The sequence below is a fragment of the Cardiocondyla obscurior genome, linkage group LG19 (assembly GCF_019399895.1).
Source record: "Cardiocondyla obscurior isolate alpha-2009 linkage group LG19, Cobs3.1, whole genome shotgun sequence".
Taxonomy (NCBI): domain Eukaryota; kingdom Metazoa; phylum Arthropoda; class Insecta; order Hymenoptera; family Formicidae; genus Cardiocondyla; species Cardiocondyla obscurior.
The window spans coordinates 2,617,669-2,635,339 of NC_091882.1; the positions used below are offsets into that span (position 1 = coordinate 2,617,669).

The 17,671-nt window shown below is 39.8% G+C and overlaps 1 protein-coding gene across 5 annotated transcripts; it reads right to left on the bottom strand.

Moving 5' to 3' along the window:
- Nucleotides 1-2,745: 2,745 nt before the first annotated feature.
- On the bottom strand, nucleotides 2,746-17,671 carry LOC139109884 (uncharacterized). Of its 5 annotated transcripts, none has more exons than XM_070669294.1 (8): nucleotides 16,989-17,671; nucleotides 16,799-16,862; nucleotides 15,910-16,449; nucleotides 9,844-15,425; nucleotides 8,812-9,673; nucleotides 8,352-8,723; nucleotides 6,107-7,906; nucleotides 2,746-5,926 (listed from the first exon to the last, which is right to left on the bottom strand). In XM_070669294.1, the coding sequence occupies exons 3-8, from the start codon at nucleotides 16,307-16,309 to the stop codon at nucleotides 5,679-5,681; spliced, it is 9,264 nt and encodes a 3,087-aa protein (XP_070525395.1). In that variant the 5' UTR covers nucleotides 16,310-16,449; nucleotides 16,799-16,862; nucleotides 16,989-17,671; the 3' UTR covers nucleotides 2,746-5,678. The 5 variants fall into 5 exon arrangements, with proteins under 5 accessions (XP_070525395.1, XP_070525396.1, XP_070525392.1 ...); XM_070669295.1 differs by having other exon boundaries at nucleotides 6,110-7,906; nucleotides 8,352-8,726; XM_070669291.1 differs by having other exon boundaries at nucleotides 8,352-8,726; nucleotides 16,989-17,670.

Here is a 17,671-nt window from a genome sequence, read left to right on the forward strand (position 1 = left end):
CGAGGTGAAACTTTTAAATCATACGGTTGCAACAATAGTTAAATTAATTATATATTTACCTAAGCTTCTGGCTCGAGATAAAACTAAGGAAAGGATATTTTTTTAAAGACACCGCTCTGACGTAAACTCTTCTGGCAGGCATCCGGCGAATCGAACAGAAGTATTATATACGTGCACCTTCAACTGAAACAACGACAAAGTAATTTCTATAATTTCTATTCGTGTTACTTCGAACTTCTTTCCCCCTCAAGACACATCTCTCTTTTTCGTATCAATCGATAATAATGTGTGACATAATTATAAAATTATAAAGTTCGTTTTGTCTCTACGAAAGTCATTAATAAACTTACCGAGGCGTAGACGAATGCTTACGCTGGATTGTAATTTTTTAATGTTGCAAATTAGCTTGACGAAGTCAATTCTACGTATTTTTCGTAACTGGAAGATATATTTGTGTCTCTCCCTGCATCGACAGGCTTGCACTGCTTCGACGAGCTGTCTTTATTGTCTCCGTTCCATGTAACACTTGTGTACAATTTGGCATCACGAATGCCTTATCACGTAAAATTGTTCCGATTGCGAACGTGCGCTGCATCGACGCTACAGCCACAATTTTATTCGTGCTGCAACCAGCGCTGACAGCAAATGGGACTTCGTAACAATTAAAACTTTCGAAACTGTACAAACCTTTGTTCCACGTCATTTTAAAACCTCAAACGAAAGTATATTATTAGTTAATTATTAGCAGGCGTTCTGAGGCATTTTATACTTAATTACACTAACGTGGAATATTGTTTTCAGGCTTGCCACCTTAGTGGAACGATCCATTCTATCACCTGCTGTTGCAAAATAATGTCATTAGTTACTTTATCGCAAAGGGAACATTAACGTCCTCTCAGATTCCCAGCCTGAGCGCGAAATCAATACAATCTGAATTCAAATATTTCGCTAGTGCTTCATTTAATTGCTTATTTAAAATAAGATAAATTACAAATTAAAACAATACAAAGTAAAATGTACTTTGTTTTACACAGCAGCGTTACGAATCTCGTATCAAGTCGTGCGCAAGAAAGGTATGTTTAATATTCAAATAATTTTATTTCATTAATTAGTCATCGTCTCATATTATATCTCAAACATACGCTGCTACAATGTAACTTTTAATATAAAAAAAAATTGCATCTTTGAGAACGCGTGGAGTTCGTAAAAAAAGAGAAAAGTAACGCGAAGAAAAGGAGGCTGCGAGATAAAAGCATTTTTTTGTTAATCTCCGCTGGCAAATTTATTATAATTTTTTAATAAACCCAGCCTGCGTGTAACATGCATTTAATCATCCTAACGCATATACAGACGAAGAACGTGCGTGACAAAAATTTTGCCGTACAATTTCGGACTGAAAGACGGATCTCTCGCGCGGATCAGAATTTGTTCGCTTATTAATCTCATCATGTCGATTCTGCACGAATCAGTTTCTTAAAATACTTATAAGCATTTACACGTACATCGCGACACGTATTTTCGTCGCACGCTGAAAGCGGCCGCCTAAAATGCTTCTTTCATGTTTTTATTTGCCTCATTTTACAACGATTGCACAATTAAATCGTAAATTTTCTGAATCGTTGTAATTTCTTTTCTTTTTCTTTTTTTTCTCTCGGAAAAAATGTTTTATTTTAATATCCCAATAATACTGTGCCAAATTTTCGATTATACTTTAACCTTTAATTTTCGAAATCCTCTCAATATAATTTTTTTTTCTACAATTTCAGAGATTCTTTTCTTTTCTTTTTTTTTTTGTAAAAAGTGATAGATTCGTTTATTGTCTACTAGAGAATTTTAAGCCTGTAAGTAAATATAATCTTCTTTTTTTTTCTTTTAAATTATATCAGCCGCTTTTTTTGCGTTAAACACACGGCGAAAACGCGAGCCTGTGAGCTTATTTCCGTAAATTGAATGTTGTAGAAAAAGAAATATACATAGGCTCTCTTTCTCGGTCTTACTTTGCGTAACAATATAGTATGAACAAAACAATGTTCTTATCAGTGTAAACAATTTATTTTACATAGGGGTAATACTCTGACATCGAAAAAAAAGCGATAATAATGGCTAATGTATAATAATAAATAAAATATGAAATAATGGGTATGTACAAGTATGTAAATGGCAAAAAAGCTATAACAGAGATGAAATAACTGTTTTCTTTTTGCAGATATATGAGCCGGTTGTTCTGAGAGTGGTGCAAGTCAAATCTCGAAAATAAAATATACCCGCTTACTTCAAACGATATAATTCCATATAATATATCATATAACGAATTATATAATAAATTATATAAATTATACGTAACAATAGGCAAAGGATCAATTAATTGTTACGAAAGTAAATAAATCATTTGTGCTCACATTCAACCCTTAAGTAACATCAAATGCGACTTTTATTTTTTATTAAATAAACGGAACTCGAAGGTCCCGTCGGGTTCATCGCTGAGACCGCAGCGCGGATCTTCCGGTGACGACGTCGAGTATGATCTTTATGTTACAGGAAACGAAATTCGACAGCCGCGAAATACTGGGAACTCCGCGACCGCTTTCAGAACAATAGCACGGCTCGCGGCTCTCTCGCACACGTTAATTTTATTCTATATATCTTTTTTTTTTTTTTTTTTTTTTTTTTTTTGTTTTTCTTTTGGGTGCGACGGTCTCTTTGTCACCTGTTCGCGTGGGATTGCACAGCTTACTTGAGCGTCGCACTTATAACGTAACACCTGTACACTTAGAACCTACGAAACATGCGACCGCGACATGTCCCAAGTAAACGAAGGGTGGACGAGACAGGGAAAAATGTAAGGGATGCTGGAGAACGTCGCGTCTCATTGCGCGGCAAACAGACAACACCGAGACCCGCCACGGGAGACATTAGTATTACTAATCATATATCCAGCATGAACGCTTATCTCACTAGAATAATTCGCCTATAATCAGAGGTATTCAACCTGGAGTGCCCATCGTAGGAGCGCCAAGACTTTCGCGTGTAGAAGGAGATTCGCAGACATGGTCCGCCAAAAAGGGAACGTCTGTTCTAAGTACAAAAATGCGTCTTAAAAAAAATAGATATTGCTATGTCGTATTCACAAGATCCTAAAAGAATCGAACGAAAGGAGTTCGGTCGCTCCCTTGGTTTTTATAAAAATATACAAGAGAAACTCGTAAAAGCGCAGTAATAAATGAAAAATTAAAAAAAGAAAAAGAAGAACGTACTATAAAAGAGCTCTCGAGGGCGAGGGAGCATCTCCGGAAGATTATACAAAAATATAGGAATGGAGAAAACGATACATCATTAAAGTTCGTAAGAGAATACGTTCTCCTTAATTAAAACGCCGGGGTCAAAAAGGGTTGAATACCGCTGGTCTATAATAATGCAATATGTAGGGAGCACCATGATAGACCCGTGCGCGCCTCTGCGTCCCACTTGGAAAAACGGATTAACCATCTCGTGCACCCGATTGACTTACGCTAAACGTAAATGCAAACAATTTCGACCGAGCGTCGCGGGAGGGTACCTGCGATTCGGAACCCGCCCGCGAAATTCCCGCCGAAACCAAAGGTCGGCGACTTCGATTCCGGGCAAGAGCGTGCAGCGCGAATTCGACACGAGATTAATAATAAAAATATCACAGTTCCGAGTCTGAAGAGTCGCTCCTGAAAATCATGGCTCTCCCTTTAACGCTTACACATTACGCGTCCGAGAGACGGCGAGAGTTCCTCGCGCCTAATTTTTGTTCTTCCTCTGTTTTAATAAGTCGTAAGACATTTCTAGTTAACAACAATCCTACGCTCTACTGTAAGATTATCTATTTCGGAAACCGTAACGTTTAATAATAATATAATAATATGTAGTCCATATACAACTCGCTAGAGATGCTGTAGACTGTAATTTACTGGCTGCTAAATGTTCCATGAATACTGTATGTACGTATGTGATACGCGTTTAAAATGTATGCATGTGGAAAATGCTTTGAGAGAGACGACATGTAGTTGTGACGAGGAAAACAGCAACTGATCTTAGCGTTTGTCGAGAAGTACAGACGATACAATGCATTAAAAAATAAAGGACTATATTTACGGAAGAGTGATGCATAATGCAAACCAAAACTCTACATTATTCATTACTTTTGCTCTGAAATTGTCCTTTCAATTAAAATTATGGTAAATGACAAATAATATAATTATTAAAATCAAAATTTCTATCACTTATTACTTAATTAATATTTTCTACGAGCCCTAACGTAAGTATTCCATTTGAAGTAACGTAAGATAAAGTTTCGTATTAAAACTAAAACTATTAAATTGCGAATAAAAATTATAAAACAAATAAAACGAATTTGGTATAGATTTTTAAAAAAGCAATTTCAGAGTAGAAGCATCAAATAGCTAAACGTTGCGTAACAAGTACGCAAGTAGATTTTAATCGTAGTTCACGCACAGAAAGAATTTTAATCCGCATTTTATAATATAATTTCATTATCAATATTATAACAGCTTGCAAATATTCATTACTCTTGCCGTACCATCATAAAGGGGGATAAGTCAATTAAATTGTAATTATTATGTCATGGAAGTTCTTTATGCAACATGCTCTTTTTAAAATCAAAAGAATTTTAGATTGTAACATAACTAAATCTGATAACAGAAAAAAAAAAGTTACAAAAGCTATAACAAAATTAAAATCTTATATATAAATTCTAAGATATTAAAATTGAAATCTTAGTCAATTAATATTATAATAGTCTTAATAAAAATAGATATAAACTCAAAATCTCAAAAGTCAGCTTTCAATCGTGCTGTTACCGTCATTCTTGGGTTTTATTAATTGGGTAATACGTCATAGACGATTGTTAATCATTCTTCATATGAGAATTGTATATTCCGTTGTGACCATCCCCCTCTTTGTTACAAAATTGATATACAAGATATACAAAAATGACCTAAGTGATTGAATGTAACGCGTGAAGCTAAACGATAATATACAACGCTTCTCCTTTCTCTTCGATCCTATGGTACAATTTACTCCTCTTTCAATCTTTCCAGAGTCATATGCGTCAATAACTCCGAACTCATTAGTTCCGACGTCAAGAAGTTATTGATAAAAGGCTAATCTGATAAAGCACAGCGCACAAGTACAAAAAGTAGAAAAAGTCACGAGGAACGCAATTATGTATAAAACATATTGCAATCTGAATTGCATAAATCTAATCATTCGTAAAAAATCCTGTTTGACGCGACAATTATGAAACTGGAGGATCAAATAAAGGAGTGACTTATACCGCTCGACGAGTACATTTTTCTTGTAATTAACTAGTGAACAAAAACGCATCGCAAAAAACGGCGTTGACAAAGTCAAAAGCGTTAAAATATTTTGAACATTTCAACAGATTGCACGATTCAATATTGACGGCGATTGCGCTCGTCTTTCACGACATTACATATCGGTATTACGAAATACTCGAATACCTGCCACCAAATATCCTCGTAATATCTCAATATTTCTGACTAAATATTTACATCGATGCGTTTTACAGCTTCAGTCTATTAAGCTTCGCAACCGCGATTTTGAGTCTTTGCGACGGTTTTCTCGCTCTTCGCGGCCACTAACACAGAATCATCTTTAACCGGAATGCTTCCCTACTGAGCGGGAGGTTGAGGCTCACTGGACATATTCGGATTTGGATATGGCAGGAACGAATAATTGGGATAGGGCGGCGGAGGATGCGGAAATGGTGAGTAGTAATTAGGAGGATGTGAAGAGGGAGGAGCATATCCTCTGTGCATGTAGGGATCCGTCGGAGGTGGCGGACCGTGAAACGCTGAGTACATGCGGGCGTAATCTGTGTTGTAGCTCGGTCCACCGTATGCCGGATAACCGGGTGCTCCTGCAAATTTAACTATTAATATTCTATCTAGTAAATTAAATTAAATAGAAAAACCTTGACACGATTTTTTAACACAAAATCTTTTTAGAAAAACTAAAATAGCATGTTAAGTTTATTTAAAAAATGATAAAATTGTATATTATTTTTTATCGTACAAGTAAAATAACTTTACAAACTTACCACCTGGAGGATAAGCTGCGGAAGAGCCAGGCGCCGGTGGATAATGTTGCGAGTACGGGTCATAAGGTCCCGGCGGGTATGGTGCTGGATACCGCGTACTAGTAGGATGACTAAATGCGGTAGGTATATGCGTCTCATCTCTTGTCGACGAGGCCACTGTAGTAGTCGTGCTGTCCGTACTCTTAGACTCCGTCGCAGAGTTGCTCGTTAGCGTTTTGGCAGTAATGCTCGGTATTTGAGAAGAGTAAGCGGTAGGCACGTTCATCACGTTCCTCTCGTCCATAGGCTTGCCTAAGTCCGGCTGAGGCTTTGTCGCGTCTACTGGCAGTCTATTACTCGGGTTTGCCGTATGCGGTGGAACGCCGGGAAAGTAAGTGCCATAAGGATTAGTTAACGAACGAGATCGCGGATCGCTATAGTCATAGTATCTTGGATATTGAGCGTAAGGGTATCCCTGGGGAACGCTCGGTGTCGAATCACTGTGCATCATGTTATCTCGCATACTCGGAGTCGGTTCAGCGGTCTTCGGAGAAGTAATATTCGTGCTAGTACATACCGAAGCAGTTGACGTCGCGTTCGAGATTGAATCAGCGATACTTTTAGGAGTTTCCAAGCCTCTTGCAGATGCGGACGGTACTGGTACACTTGATGGTACCGACATGCTCGATGATACCGGTATACTTGACGATATCGGCATGCTCGATGGTATTGGCATGCTCGATGGTAACGGCATACTCGATGGTAGCGGCATACTCGATGGAATCGGTATACTCGACGATACGTTTGGTGACATGCTCGATGTCACCGGTATATTTGACGACATATTTGACGGCATACTCGATGGCATACTGGACGATATCGACATGCTTGGCGGTATATTCGGTGGCATGTTCGACGATACCGACATGCTCGGTGGCATGTTCGGAGGCATACTCGATGGTATTGGTAAATTTGGTGGCATTGACATAGTCGATGATATCGGCATTGCTGATGGTACTGGTTGAGGCGTTAAGAGAGAAGGCATAGGACCGGTAGTGTGCGATTGTGCCGCCACTTGTGATGTCATCTGTGGTATCATTTGCGGCGTCACTTGAGACGCCGCTTGAGACGTTTCCTCAATAATTATATCGTCATTAGAAGTTTCTCGCTTTTCTGTTTGACTGTGGAAAGATCGACTATAATTTATTAATGTATCCGGCTTAGAAGGTTCTTTTTCTGACGACTGTTTATCAGTAGTTGAAGGTATTTCTGCTTCAGAATGATCATGTTGTGTCTGAACGCCTTGTGCAAGAGAAACTGTATCGGTCGCATAAACCTGAGTACCTTCCTCGGAAGATTTTGGCAGAGATGTATCTGTATCCGAATTAGTGGTGCGAGTATGATTAGAAGGACTATATTCGGTATTCGAGCTCACTTCTGCAACCACGTCTTCCAATCTAACTTCCTCAACGCGTTGTTCGGTTCTTAATTGACCATCGGAAGAATTAGAGTTGTCTCCAAGTGTAGAATGATCCATTGGTTCTTGCTTGACTTTAGGTAATCTCGACAGCGAAACTTGATTAGTCAGGTTCATTTGACTTAAATAAGGTTTAGCCGTCGCTGTGGCAATCGGTTTAGGTCTTTTAGAAATTTCTTTATCTCCAAATGGTTTGTAACCCGGGCTCGGTGATGATTTATGAAGAAGTCGGCCGCCAGCTGGATTACTTGAAGATGACTTGGGTATTATAGAAATAGCCGAATTATTTCGCAAAGGGAAACCAACCTCGGGTTTAGAATTTCTTTGTATAATCGAAGAAACTCCTGCAATACAAAATAATAAATTAATTTCAAGCAAATATAAAAAAAATGCAAAGTTATATGCAAATTTATACGATAAACAATCGTTCGTCGTTCTTCTTAATTTTAATTGTAAAAAATCACCGCGATAAACTACCGTCATTCTTTCGGTTGTTCGTTTCTCGAGTGATAATAATTATAAAATTAAATTATAAATTATATCTTAATTATATCTAAATTATAAATTATATTTATTAAATTATAAAATTATAAAAATAAACTAATTATAAAAAAAAAGAAAGGAATAAAGAACGGAAAATGTTTTAATTTAATCTAATTTACAAATGTAAGTAAACCGGTAACACAATTGTAATTATTAATATAATTAATTAATGTCCGAATTTAATAACGCGCGCGAAACGCGCGTTCTAAAACCTCTAGTATTAATAATCAAATTGATTTAACTTACCTTTCTTTGGCTCTTCTTCACGCTTTTGTTGATTCAATTTAAGCGCAGTGCGAATTGCTATAATTTTGCCGGACTCGAGCTGCATGTAAATGCCTTTTGGACTCTTTAGTACCATAACTCGTTGGCCCGCTTTTAAAACAATACTTCCTTTATCCGGAGAATTAGTTGGTATAACTACATCTAAAGGTAACGTCATTTCTTGTGCACTCATTCCTTGTCTCTGCCATACTTCCGCCGGAATCCATCTGCTGCCTGTAACGCCTCGCGGATTTAATCCCTCAGCGCCTCGCTGTTGCATAGGTCTAACAGATGCAACGGGCTTTGGCGTCGTGCCACCGTCACCGCCACGAATTGCTCTAATTTGTAATCCACCTGCTGGAATAGATAATCAATGTATATATACAGAGCAAAATTATTTTTTAATTAATATTAAGATTTCGATCTCGAGTATAAACTGTACCTCGCGTAGCTGTATTTCCTGGAACGTAATTATAACTTGGCCGAGAACAATTAGCTGCCATTTTTTCGAGCTCGTAGCCGCGACGGGCCAATCGTTTCTCAGCTTGACTGAGCTTTTTATCTTTCCGATCAACAAGTAAGCTCTCGTGATGAAATGGTTGTTTCGTAAGTAACGAAGAATGGCGCTCTAGCACGCAGTGCATAACTTCGTCCGTATAACTATCCTTTGATTGAGAAAAATCCTGCACCTGGCTGTCTTCTTCCCAATCCCACGATAACGTCGTCGCTTCTTTCAATGAAAGATGCGCGTCGGGATTACACTGATCGACTACGCGATCCGCCATGCCTTGTTTGCTAATCTGTCGGTCATAAATTTTTCTTTCTAAACAATTATCAGTAACTAATCGATAAACGAAACATGGCTTTTGCTGGCCATATCTGTAGACTCTGCACACTGCTTGCGTATCGTGACAAGGATTCCAGGAGGCATCAAATACAATCGCGCGATTTGCACCGACGAGATTGATACCTAATGAACCAGCTCGTGTAGAAACAAGGAAGAGATGAATCTTTGGATTATTATTAAATTCGTTGATTAATTTTTCTCGCTCTAACGCGCTCGTACTTCCATCCAGCCGGTAATAATTTACGTTTTTAATCCAAGCATCGGTTTGACCATCTGGATGCTTTAAACTATTTCGTGCTAAAAAGTCTTCTATGAGATTTAGTGTAAATAACGACTGCGAGAATGCGAGGACGCGATCTCCCAGTGTAATAGCTTCGTCGAGAATGCAAAAAAAAAGCGTCATTTTTCCAGATGCGTCTATCAATCCAGGGACATATCCTTTCATTAATTCGGTTGCCTGTAAAAAAATTAAATATTAATTTATCAAGATTACAAAAGTTAAAAGTTATTTTAAATAAAAAAAAAACTTTTTTAAGTAAAGAAAAATTTTTTAATAAATAAAAATAAATAAAAATAATTAAATATTTTTATTATTTGATATTAAAATATATTAATAAATTAATATACCCAATCATATGGAATTCCGGGATCTTCCTTCCCGCTAGGGGAGCTCTTGCAATCTTTTTCCTCATCTTTCGTAAGAATTTCGTCGTCAGATTTGTCTTCTTTATCTTTTTCTATCTGATCTTCCTTTTCTTTCTCTTCTTCTTTCAATAATTCGCTCTGATTCAGTCGAGGGCTGTGAGTCGGATTACCTCCGGGTGCCGATCTGGGCGCGGGAGTTGCTGAATTCTGGCGATTCGGTTCCACAGTATAATTTGGTACTCCGCTAAGATTATTCTGATGCAATGGTTGACTTTGTACGCCAATGCTAGATGTCATTTCTTTACTGTTCTTGTCGCACGGCGTACTGGGAGGGTGAGCACCGAGAGATTGCTGTGAAGTCTTTGATTCATCGGGGCGCGAATTTATATCTGTGCCATGGCCAGTCGCGTAATCATACGACTGATTTGAATAATTCTGTGGCGGAAAGTAATTGTTCGGATAACGATTCATGCTAGGATTTATCGAATCTCTATAATACGAATCGTTGCACTGCTGATCTGGTCGAAACGTCTGCGGATAACTGCGCTGCATGTAATAAGATTCATCTTTAATCTGTCCGACTGTCGCTGGATTTTGATGCGAGCTATCTGACGGATAATTCGGCATAACAGAATTTTGCGCCTGCGGTTGATTGGTGTAATTATTATTAGAATTACCAGCGGCGCCTGTATTCGAACGATCGTTCGAAAATTCGTTCGCAGACGAAGCATAATTCGGCGTTTGCTGCGACGCCGCAGCATCCGCTCTCGAATATAGCTGATCATTCTGATTCAAAGATGAATTAGGCTGTTGTTGATTCGGCGGATACGCCATAGATTGATTTTGAGCTACCTGTGTTTGTTGCGGAGCTCCATATCTGTGTACAGCGTTTTGCGGCATCGCAGTTGTGCTTGCATGATTCGATGGATAAGCGGAATGAACTTGGTTTGACGGCGGCACAGCCGGATTTGGCTGATTCTGCTGAGAATACGGTCCTCCTTGATTGGAAGTTGTTTGCGGAATATGATGATTATAATTATGAACCGTATTTTGCGAATTCGATGCCTGGCTTGGCTGATCTGGAGGATACCTATGCGTTTGATTCTGTGCATTCGATGTAGTTTGATTTGTCGGATAATTAGGCTGATTTTGCGGTACGCCCATTTGACCCTGCGGTGCTGGAGTATAACCGCGCATCGGACCTTGAGACATGGACACTTGATTCGATTGGTTCGACTGCATATAATTATGAGATGAAGTTTGCGGCATCGGAGCTGACTGTTGATTAAACGCATGTGGAGTTTGCGGAGGAGCCGGATTCACTTGCGAAGGATAGCCATGCGTCTGATTTTGAAGAGGCACACTCTGTGGCTGCTGATTAGTATATGGATGAGATTGATTTTGTAAATTTAAATTCTGATTCTGCTGGTTTGGCGAAAAGCCACGATTTTGACCAGGCGATGTATTCTGACTCTGCTGCGGTGGCATGTAATTAGTAGTTTGCGTTTGTGCCGTTGGTGTTGGCTGACTTTGCTGAGAGGCTGGATATCCCATCGTTGAATTTTGAAGTGGCTGTGCGTCGTTTCGGGGATACATTGGATTCGTCTGAGCCGGTGTTGGCATGTAATTTTGATTTTGATTAGCACTGTATGAATAATCTTGCATCGGCATATTCGTAGATTGATTTGACATTTGAGATTGGAAGGAAGATTGATTAGAAACTTGAGAATAATTACCAGGCCCTTGATTTATATTTGGAGTATAATTACGTTGTTGATCTTGATAAGAATAGTTTTGTCGTGGAAACATGCCGGGTGCCTCGTAATTATTTCCTTGATTTTGATCCGATCTAAATTCAGATCCAGTTGACGAGCCGCTATATCTCTGAGGATGATTTGCAGATGGCTGTTCGTTAGGCTGGATATAATTTTGCGATTGATTGGCATATCCCTGTGTTGTATTATAATTTGTCGACGTTTGAGTGTACGATTGAAATTGTTGATTTCCATATCTTTGCTGTCCTTGATTATTATAAAACTCTCCGTGATTATATTCTCCGTGATTATTATTATCATTTCTATAATATGTATTTTGATCATTCGAACGATAGTTTTGGTACCCGTGAGGAGGATAAGATCCTTGCGGCACAGAATTTGAATAGCCCGAATTAGACACCGGCATCGTATAATTATTATAATTATTTTGTTTCGGAGCACTGTGCGCATTTTCAGCTTCCGCAGAATTATCGTTACTGGATGACGAAGAAGCGTTTGGTTGTACGCTAGCCGCAGGTTTGTTCTTTATCGTTGTGCCTTTTTTATTTTTCTTGGATTCTCCTTTCGGCTGTCGCGCTTTAGATTTTTTACCACCAGCCATATTTTTCTCTGCTATTGTTTCCTCCAGATCTAAATCATCTTCTTCGTTCGCTTGACGTTTACGAAGGAAATAATATAAAATATCCGGATGATTCCAAATTTTACAGCACACAGCAAATGCTTTCAGCGGATTCGGCACCGCGCGCGTTTTCACAACTTGATTCATAAACGTATCGTATAATTTGCGTTGATAAGCCGTCATCCTAACGAGGAGAATATATTCTTCTTTACGCGGTAACGACATCTGTAACACAGAATGAGATCTTCTCTGTACAAAACCTTCTAGCAACGCGTGTAATACGTGAGCACGATATCGCATTAAACGTATATCTTGTGGCGTGGAATCAATACACTGGCCGTTCTGTATCGGTCTTTCAAACATATTGCAGAATTCGCTTTTCGTGCCTAGGTAATTGGGCCTCACAAAATCCACCATGCACCAGTACTCCAGTAGATTATTCTGCAAAGGATAACCGGTCAAAACGATTCTGCGTTTCGTGCGCATCTGTTTCAATGCCATGCTAATACTCGCATGAGAATTTTTTATACGATGACCTTCGTCGCAAATTACCAAATCCGGTCCAGGATTTACCAAAGCCGTATGCATTTCGTCCAGCAGTCCTTTATTTTTATCTTCCTCTTCTACGTCCACCGTGTCTTTAAAAGGTTGTCCACGTTTTCGTTTCGCCTTATTAGGCTTCTTCAAAGATAATTGTCTATATAATTCATATCCTATTAATAAAACGCCGCCGGTTGATTGCCATTCTTGAATAACTTTTGCTCTTGCATTCATAGTTTTATGCGAATCGTTTAATATATGCAAACGAAAATGCCTCGGACGTACTTCCATACCGACTGGCGCATCTACATTATAAGGCGTTTTCACCTTCTCTATCGTTTCTTTTTTCTCGTCTGTTAATTCCTCCTTCGTTGTCGACGTACCTTCTTCTTTTTTTATCGTCTCTTCCGGTTCTTTTTTCACATTTACTTCAGAGTGTTGAAGTTGCATTCCTCCTGTTAATATATTTTCTTTCTTCGGTTCTCGTTCTAATTCTTGTTGATTTGTTTGACTGCCGTAATTCGCATAAGTACCGGGAATGCTGTTATAATTAGAATACATTGAACCAGGGTGATGATTACCCATTACCGGATACATCGGGGCGGTATTTCGATTTTCCATATCGGGATACATGGGAACACCTTGTGTTCGGTTCTCCATGCCAGGATACATAACGCTGGTAGCTTGACTCTCCATGCCGAACTTTGATCCCGTAATGTTCTGCTGTCCGGTCGGTATACTATGACAATTTATTGCATCTGATTTCATCGGATCGGGAAAACTAGAAAGCGGATTAGAATTCGCGGGGTACAACGGATTCGGCGGCATTTCTCCTTGATGATAATTTGGCGGCATATGCGGTACGTGAGACTCAGCCATATTCTTATTCATCATAGTAGGATCTTGCATGTAACTCGGCATCATATTGCGCTGTTCATAACCGTGATGCGGATTTCCGTAAGGATTCTCTGGCATAACATTCATCGGCTGTTGCGGTGCACCGACAGCGGTTGCTGCGTCTTGACTAAAACGATGCGCGGACTCTGTGCTGATAGGCCGCGACATATTAGACATATCACTTTGGTTGCCACAACTTTCCTCTTTTACTTCGTGCTTCACATCCGTTCCCGGTTCCATTTTAATGTTCGTCGCTTTGGATTGCTGTTTCTCAGCGGTAGTGGCGGGATCTTCATACGGCAACCACATGTTGAATTCTGCCAACCAATTTTGAAGCGTGTTAATGGGCATTATGCAGAGAACAGTCTTGGCAGTGGTGCATCGAAAAAAAATATCGCAGAAACTAGCAACTTGAAGAGTTTTACCTAAGCCCATACTATGCGCGAGAATACAGCCAAAACCACTACTGGTTTTATACCTCTCGATCGTTTCAATAATATTATCAAACAGAAAACGTATACCGCCGATTTGATGCGGCTTAATAATGCGAGCAACTTGCGGTGCTAGAAATACATCCGGCTCAGTCTCAGGATGACCCACGTTAATCAATACCCGGCCGTGTTCGTCTGGAACGTTATAACGATCGTTCGTATGCATCCCCGAATTAGATGGATCGTCTTCGTTGTCAGTTTCCTCTTCGCCGCTAGGATCGCTCAAAACTATACAATCATCATCTGAACTTTCACTCGAACTAGATATCGTTACTACATCTTTACCTTTAGGCGGCCTCTGATATTTAGGAGCACCGGGCATTTTTCGCGCCGTGTGCATTTGCTTCTCGCAACGTATCGCCTCTTCGGCTTCTATGTCGGATAATTCAGAATCGGAATAATAGTCGACACGATCCATCGGCTCTTTTTTCGGCACCACCGGCGATATACTCACGGATGGTGTCATCATGCGGATCCTTTGCTGCAACATATTTGGCGCACCTGAACGATTTGGAACGCGCGAAATAGACGTTTGTGCTCCCTGATAGCCTCCCCTGCCTTTCTGCCAACGTAATCCACTGTCAATTGATCTTCTCTGCATCTGTCCTGTCTGCATCCCGCTGCTCATTTGAGTGTTCTGAGCACCAGCGCCGGCGTTAGAATTTACTTTTAACAGCACAGTGTTTGGCAAACGGACCTGAGTGGACGACGGTGACGTCGTCGACGGAAATGATGACGACAGGGAAGACGACTGCGAAATCATAGTACCAGACTGATTTTGCTTGCCCTGTAAGAGACTGATAACGCGCGTTTGCGATTTATTTTGCCGATTAATCGCTATCTGACGCTGTACCTCGCGAATAATCCTTTGCTGTTCTTGCACGCGTCTAAGACGTTCCATTTCCTGTCTTTGAGCAGACAACGTCGCTTCGTCCAGTTGCGTTTCATCCATCACCTCTCGAATATTTCTTCGCATATTGGCTAATTTTTTCTCCGACTTCAATTCGCATTCCGATGTGCTACCGGTATCAGTACCGTCATCCTTTTTTGATTTCTTCTTTGCGCTGTCAGAATGATCAGAATCAGCATGTCTCTTATTGCTATCAGTGCCTTCCTCCCCCGTGGATTGTCCGTCCGCTTTATCGTTTTCATTATCCATACTTTCTTCATCTTCTGAATCTTTCGATATTGGTTTCCCTAACAGGTCGGCTTCGGATACTTCTTGACCTTCTATAGGTGCTCCTTTAACATAAGATCAAAAAGTATTAAAATACAATAATAATAAAGTAAAAATTATTTTAATAATTATAACTAAATAAGTTTTTAATGCTACATTACTTAATATAAAAAAAAAAATTATAATAAAAACAGTAAATGCATTTTCATACTTACTTTAACATCGTTTATAATACTAAAAAATACTCGTCAGAGCATATTTTTATAATAGTAAATCTCTAAATTTAAAATATATAAGTAAATAATTAATTCATAGAATTCAAAATTAAAATATATAATAAAATTATATCCTGTAGAGAAGATCCGGTAATTGAATTAAGATATGAATTGTTAACTGTAATAATTTAATTTCATTATCATTATACAATTTCGCTAATTGAATAAAATCATATTTAATAAATAATATCGTAAATAAATTTTTTATTCAAAATTTAATTTTTTTAATCACAATAAACGTTATTTAGACTGAGCGCTTTAGCGTGTAACGTACCTTCGAGTGGTAAAGTATCCAAGATATTAACTTGCTCGTCGTCATCATCATCTGGAGATGGATGATGTTGTCTCTCAGAATCCACTCTGACACCGATCTGAGAGTCGATCGTCTCGTCCAGATCCATATCGTCTCCTGAGCCTTCCGAACGTATCTCTTCTATTTCCTCGGATTGCAAAACGTCGAGCTTCTTCTCGTGCTCTCCGTCCGTCGTTTCGCCACTCGACTCATCCGAACTTTCGTCGTTAGTCACCTGTGGCTCAGCACTCATGTTTGCACTCGCTGTTGTCTCATTGGTCATCATGTTTGCTTCACCGGACTTGGGGCCGCTGCGTGGGGTCACACGTTCAATCGTGACATCCCCGATGCGTGTGAGAAAGCTGTCTAGACTATTAGACATGGTGTGCACCGTCCGTCAAGTCACAATCAGTGTACCTTACTGATATGGAATGTCTTACACGTTTAAACACAACACTAATCATCTATTAACTTAGCACCTACATCGTTTAATTGTCATTTAACCGTCATGTCTTTCCTTTCCTGCAATGACACACATGTACATTCTTACTATGTTATTTCAGTTTTGACATACACATTAAGAAATTTTTATATGTTGACAAAGAGATAAGATGTAAAATTGCAGCTGTCTTTGAAAACAATACATTTGTAGTATTTTTTAACATAATTAATCGTTAAAAAAAAATTATTAAAAATTAGCAAGATGTAATACAAACTTTATAAAACAACTGTATAAAATAAATGCTTTTGATAAATCAAAAAGCAGTTTTGTAGCAAAAGATATTGGAACTTGTCCTGTTTAAAAAGCAAAGCTTTCTAAGTTCTCAGATTATTCCGACATGTGATGTTTAAATGTTAAAACTACAGGTACCATTCTAGTATTGTTTGACGGTATGCTTGGCACTTGTGAGCATCTTATCCTTTTTTAACATTTTCTAAAACAATGAAAGAAACATAGAAATAATTATTTAGAGAAACATTTATGAGTTCCCGCGTTCGTTTAAAGAAACGCAGTTGTAAGATAAACGAAACTCTTTTTTTTATTCGACAAAACGTCTCACCACTGACGGCAGATCTCAACCGATGTCGTTCCGTCGAACGAGTAGCTTCAGCCCCGAATGCAGGACATCGTGCACGTGAATCCTACAGCCCGAGCACGTGTCCGAAAACGCTTCACGATGACGACAGTGGAACGTGGAGCACCGGGGAGGGGAAGGAAACTATAAAGATAGGTGATAATGGGTGATAGGCCAGAGCGTTTGTTTATGCCGTCCGCGCGGCGGGTCTAACTGCAGCCTCCACAGCGCGTCCTGTGCACCGTTTCACGTTGCAAACGCGTCCTGACGTCTTTCTCCTCCTCTCCTTGCGATCAGCAGCCTGGTTGGCGATCACGCGCGCGCGACGGACGCCATGGTCAGCCGTCGCGTTCCTCGTTAGCCTAGTGGTGGCCCTTACCGTCTCACGTCCGATGAGCTCGGGCACGCGGCCGGGTCGCTCCCATGCCGACGGCGGTGGCTGAGGACGAGTTCCGTGTTCGCGATGCCGCGCTGAGTCGCGCCGTGACCGAGCCGAGCTGTCCAACCGCGTCCCGCCGCGGCGCGCCGCAACTTCACGTCACTTGGCCGCCGCGCCGCTATTATTCCCCGCGCGCACCGCACTTTAGGTTAACGTCGAATAACCCGGTGCGGCCGCGCGCACGCACTTCCGAGAGCACGTACTCCCGTCGACCGGTCCTCGCACCTCA

What these genes read in the sequence shown, in the direction of transcription:
- LOC139109884 (XM_070669292.1), bottom strand. Translation starts at nt 16,309, where the DNA reads ATGTCTAATAGTCTAGACAGCTTTCTCACACGCATCGGGGATGTCACG. An exon ending in GGATACTTTACCACTCGAAG is followed by an intron (nt 15,426 to 15,909) that starts GTACGTTACACG and finishes CTTATGTTAAAG; the next exon opens with GAGCACCTATAGAAGGTCAA. An exon ending in CCGGAATTCCATATGATTGG is followed by an intron (nt 9,674 to 9,843) that starts GTATATTAATTT and finishes ATTTTTTTACAG; the next exon opens with GCAACCGAATTAATGAAAGG.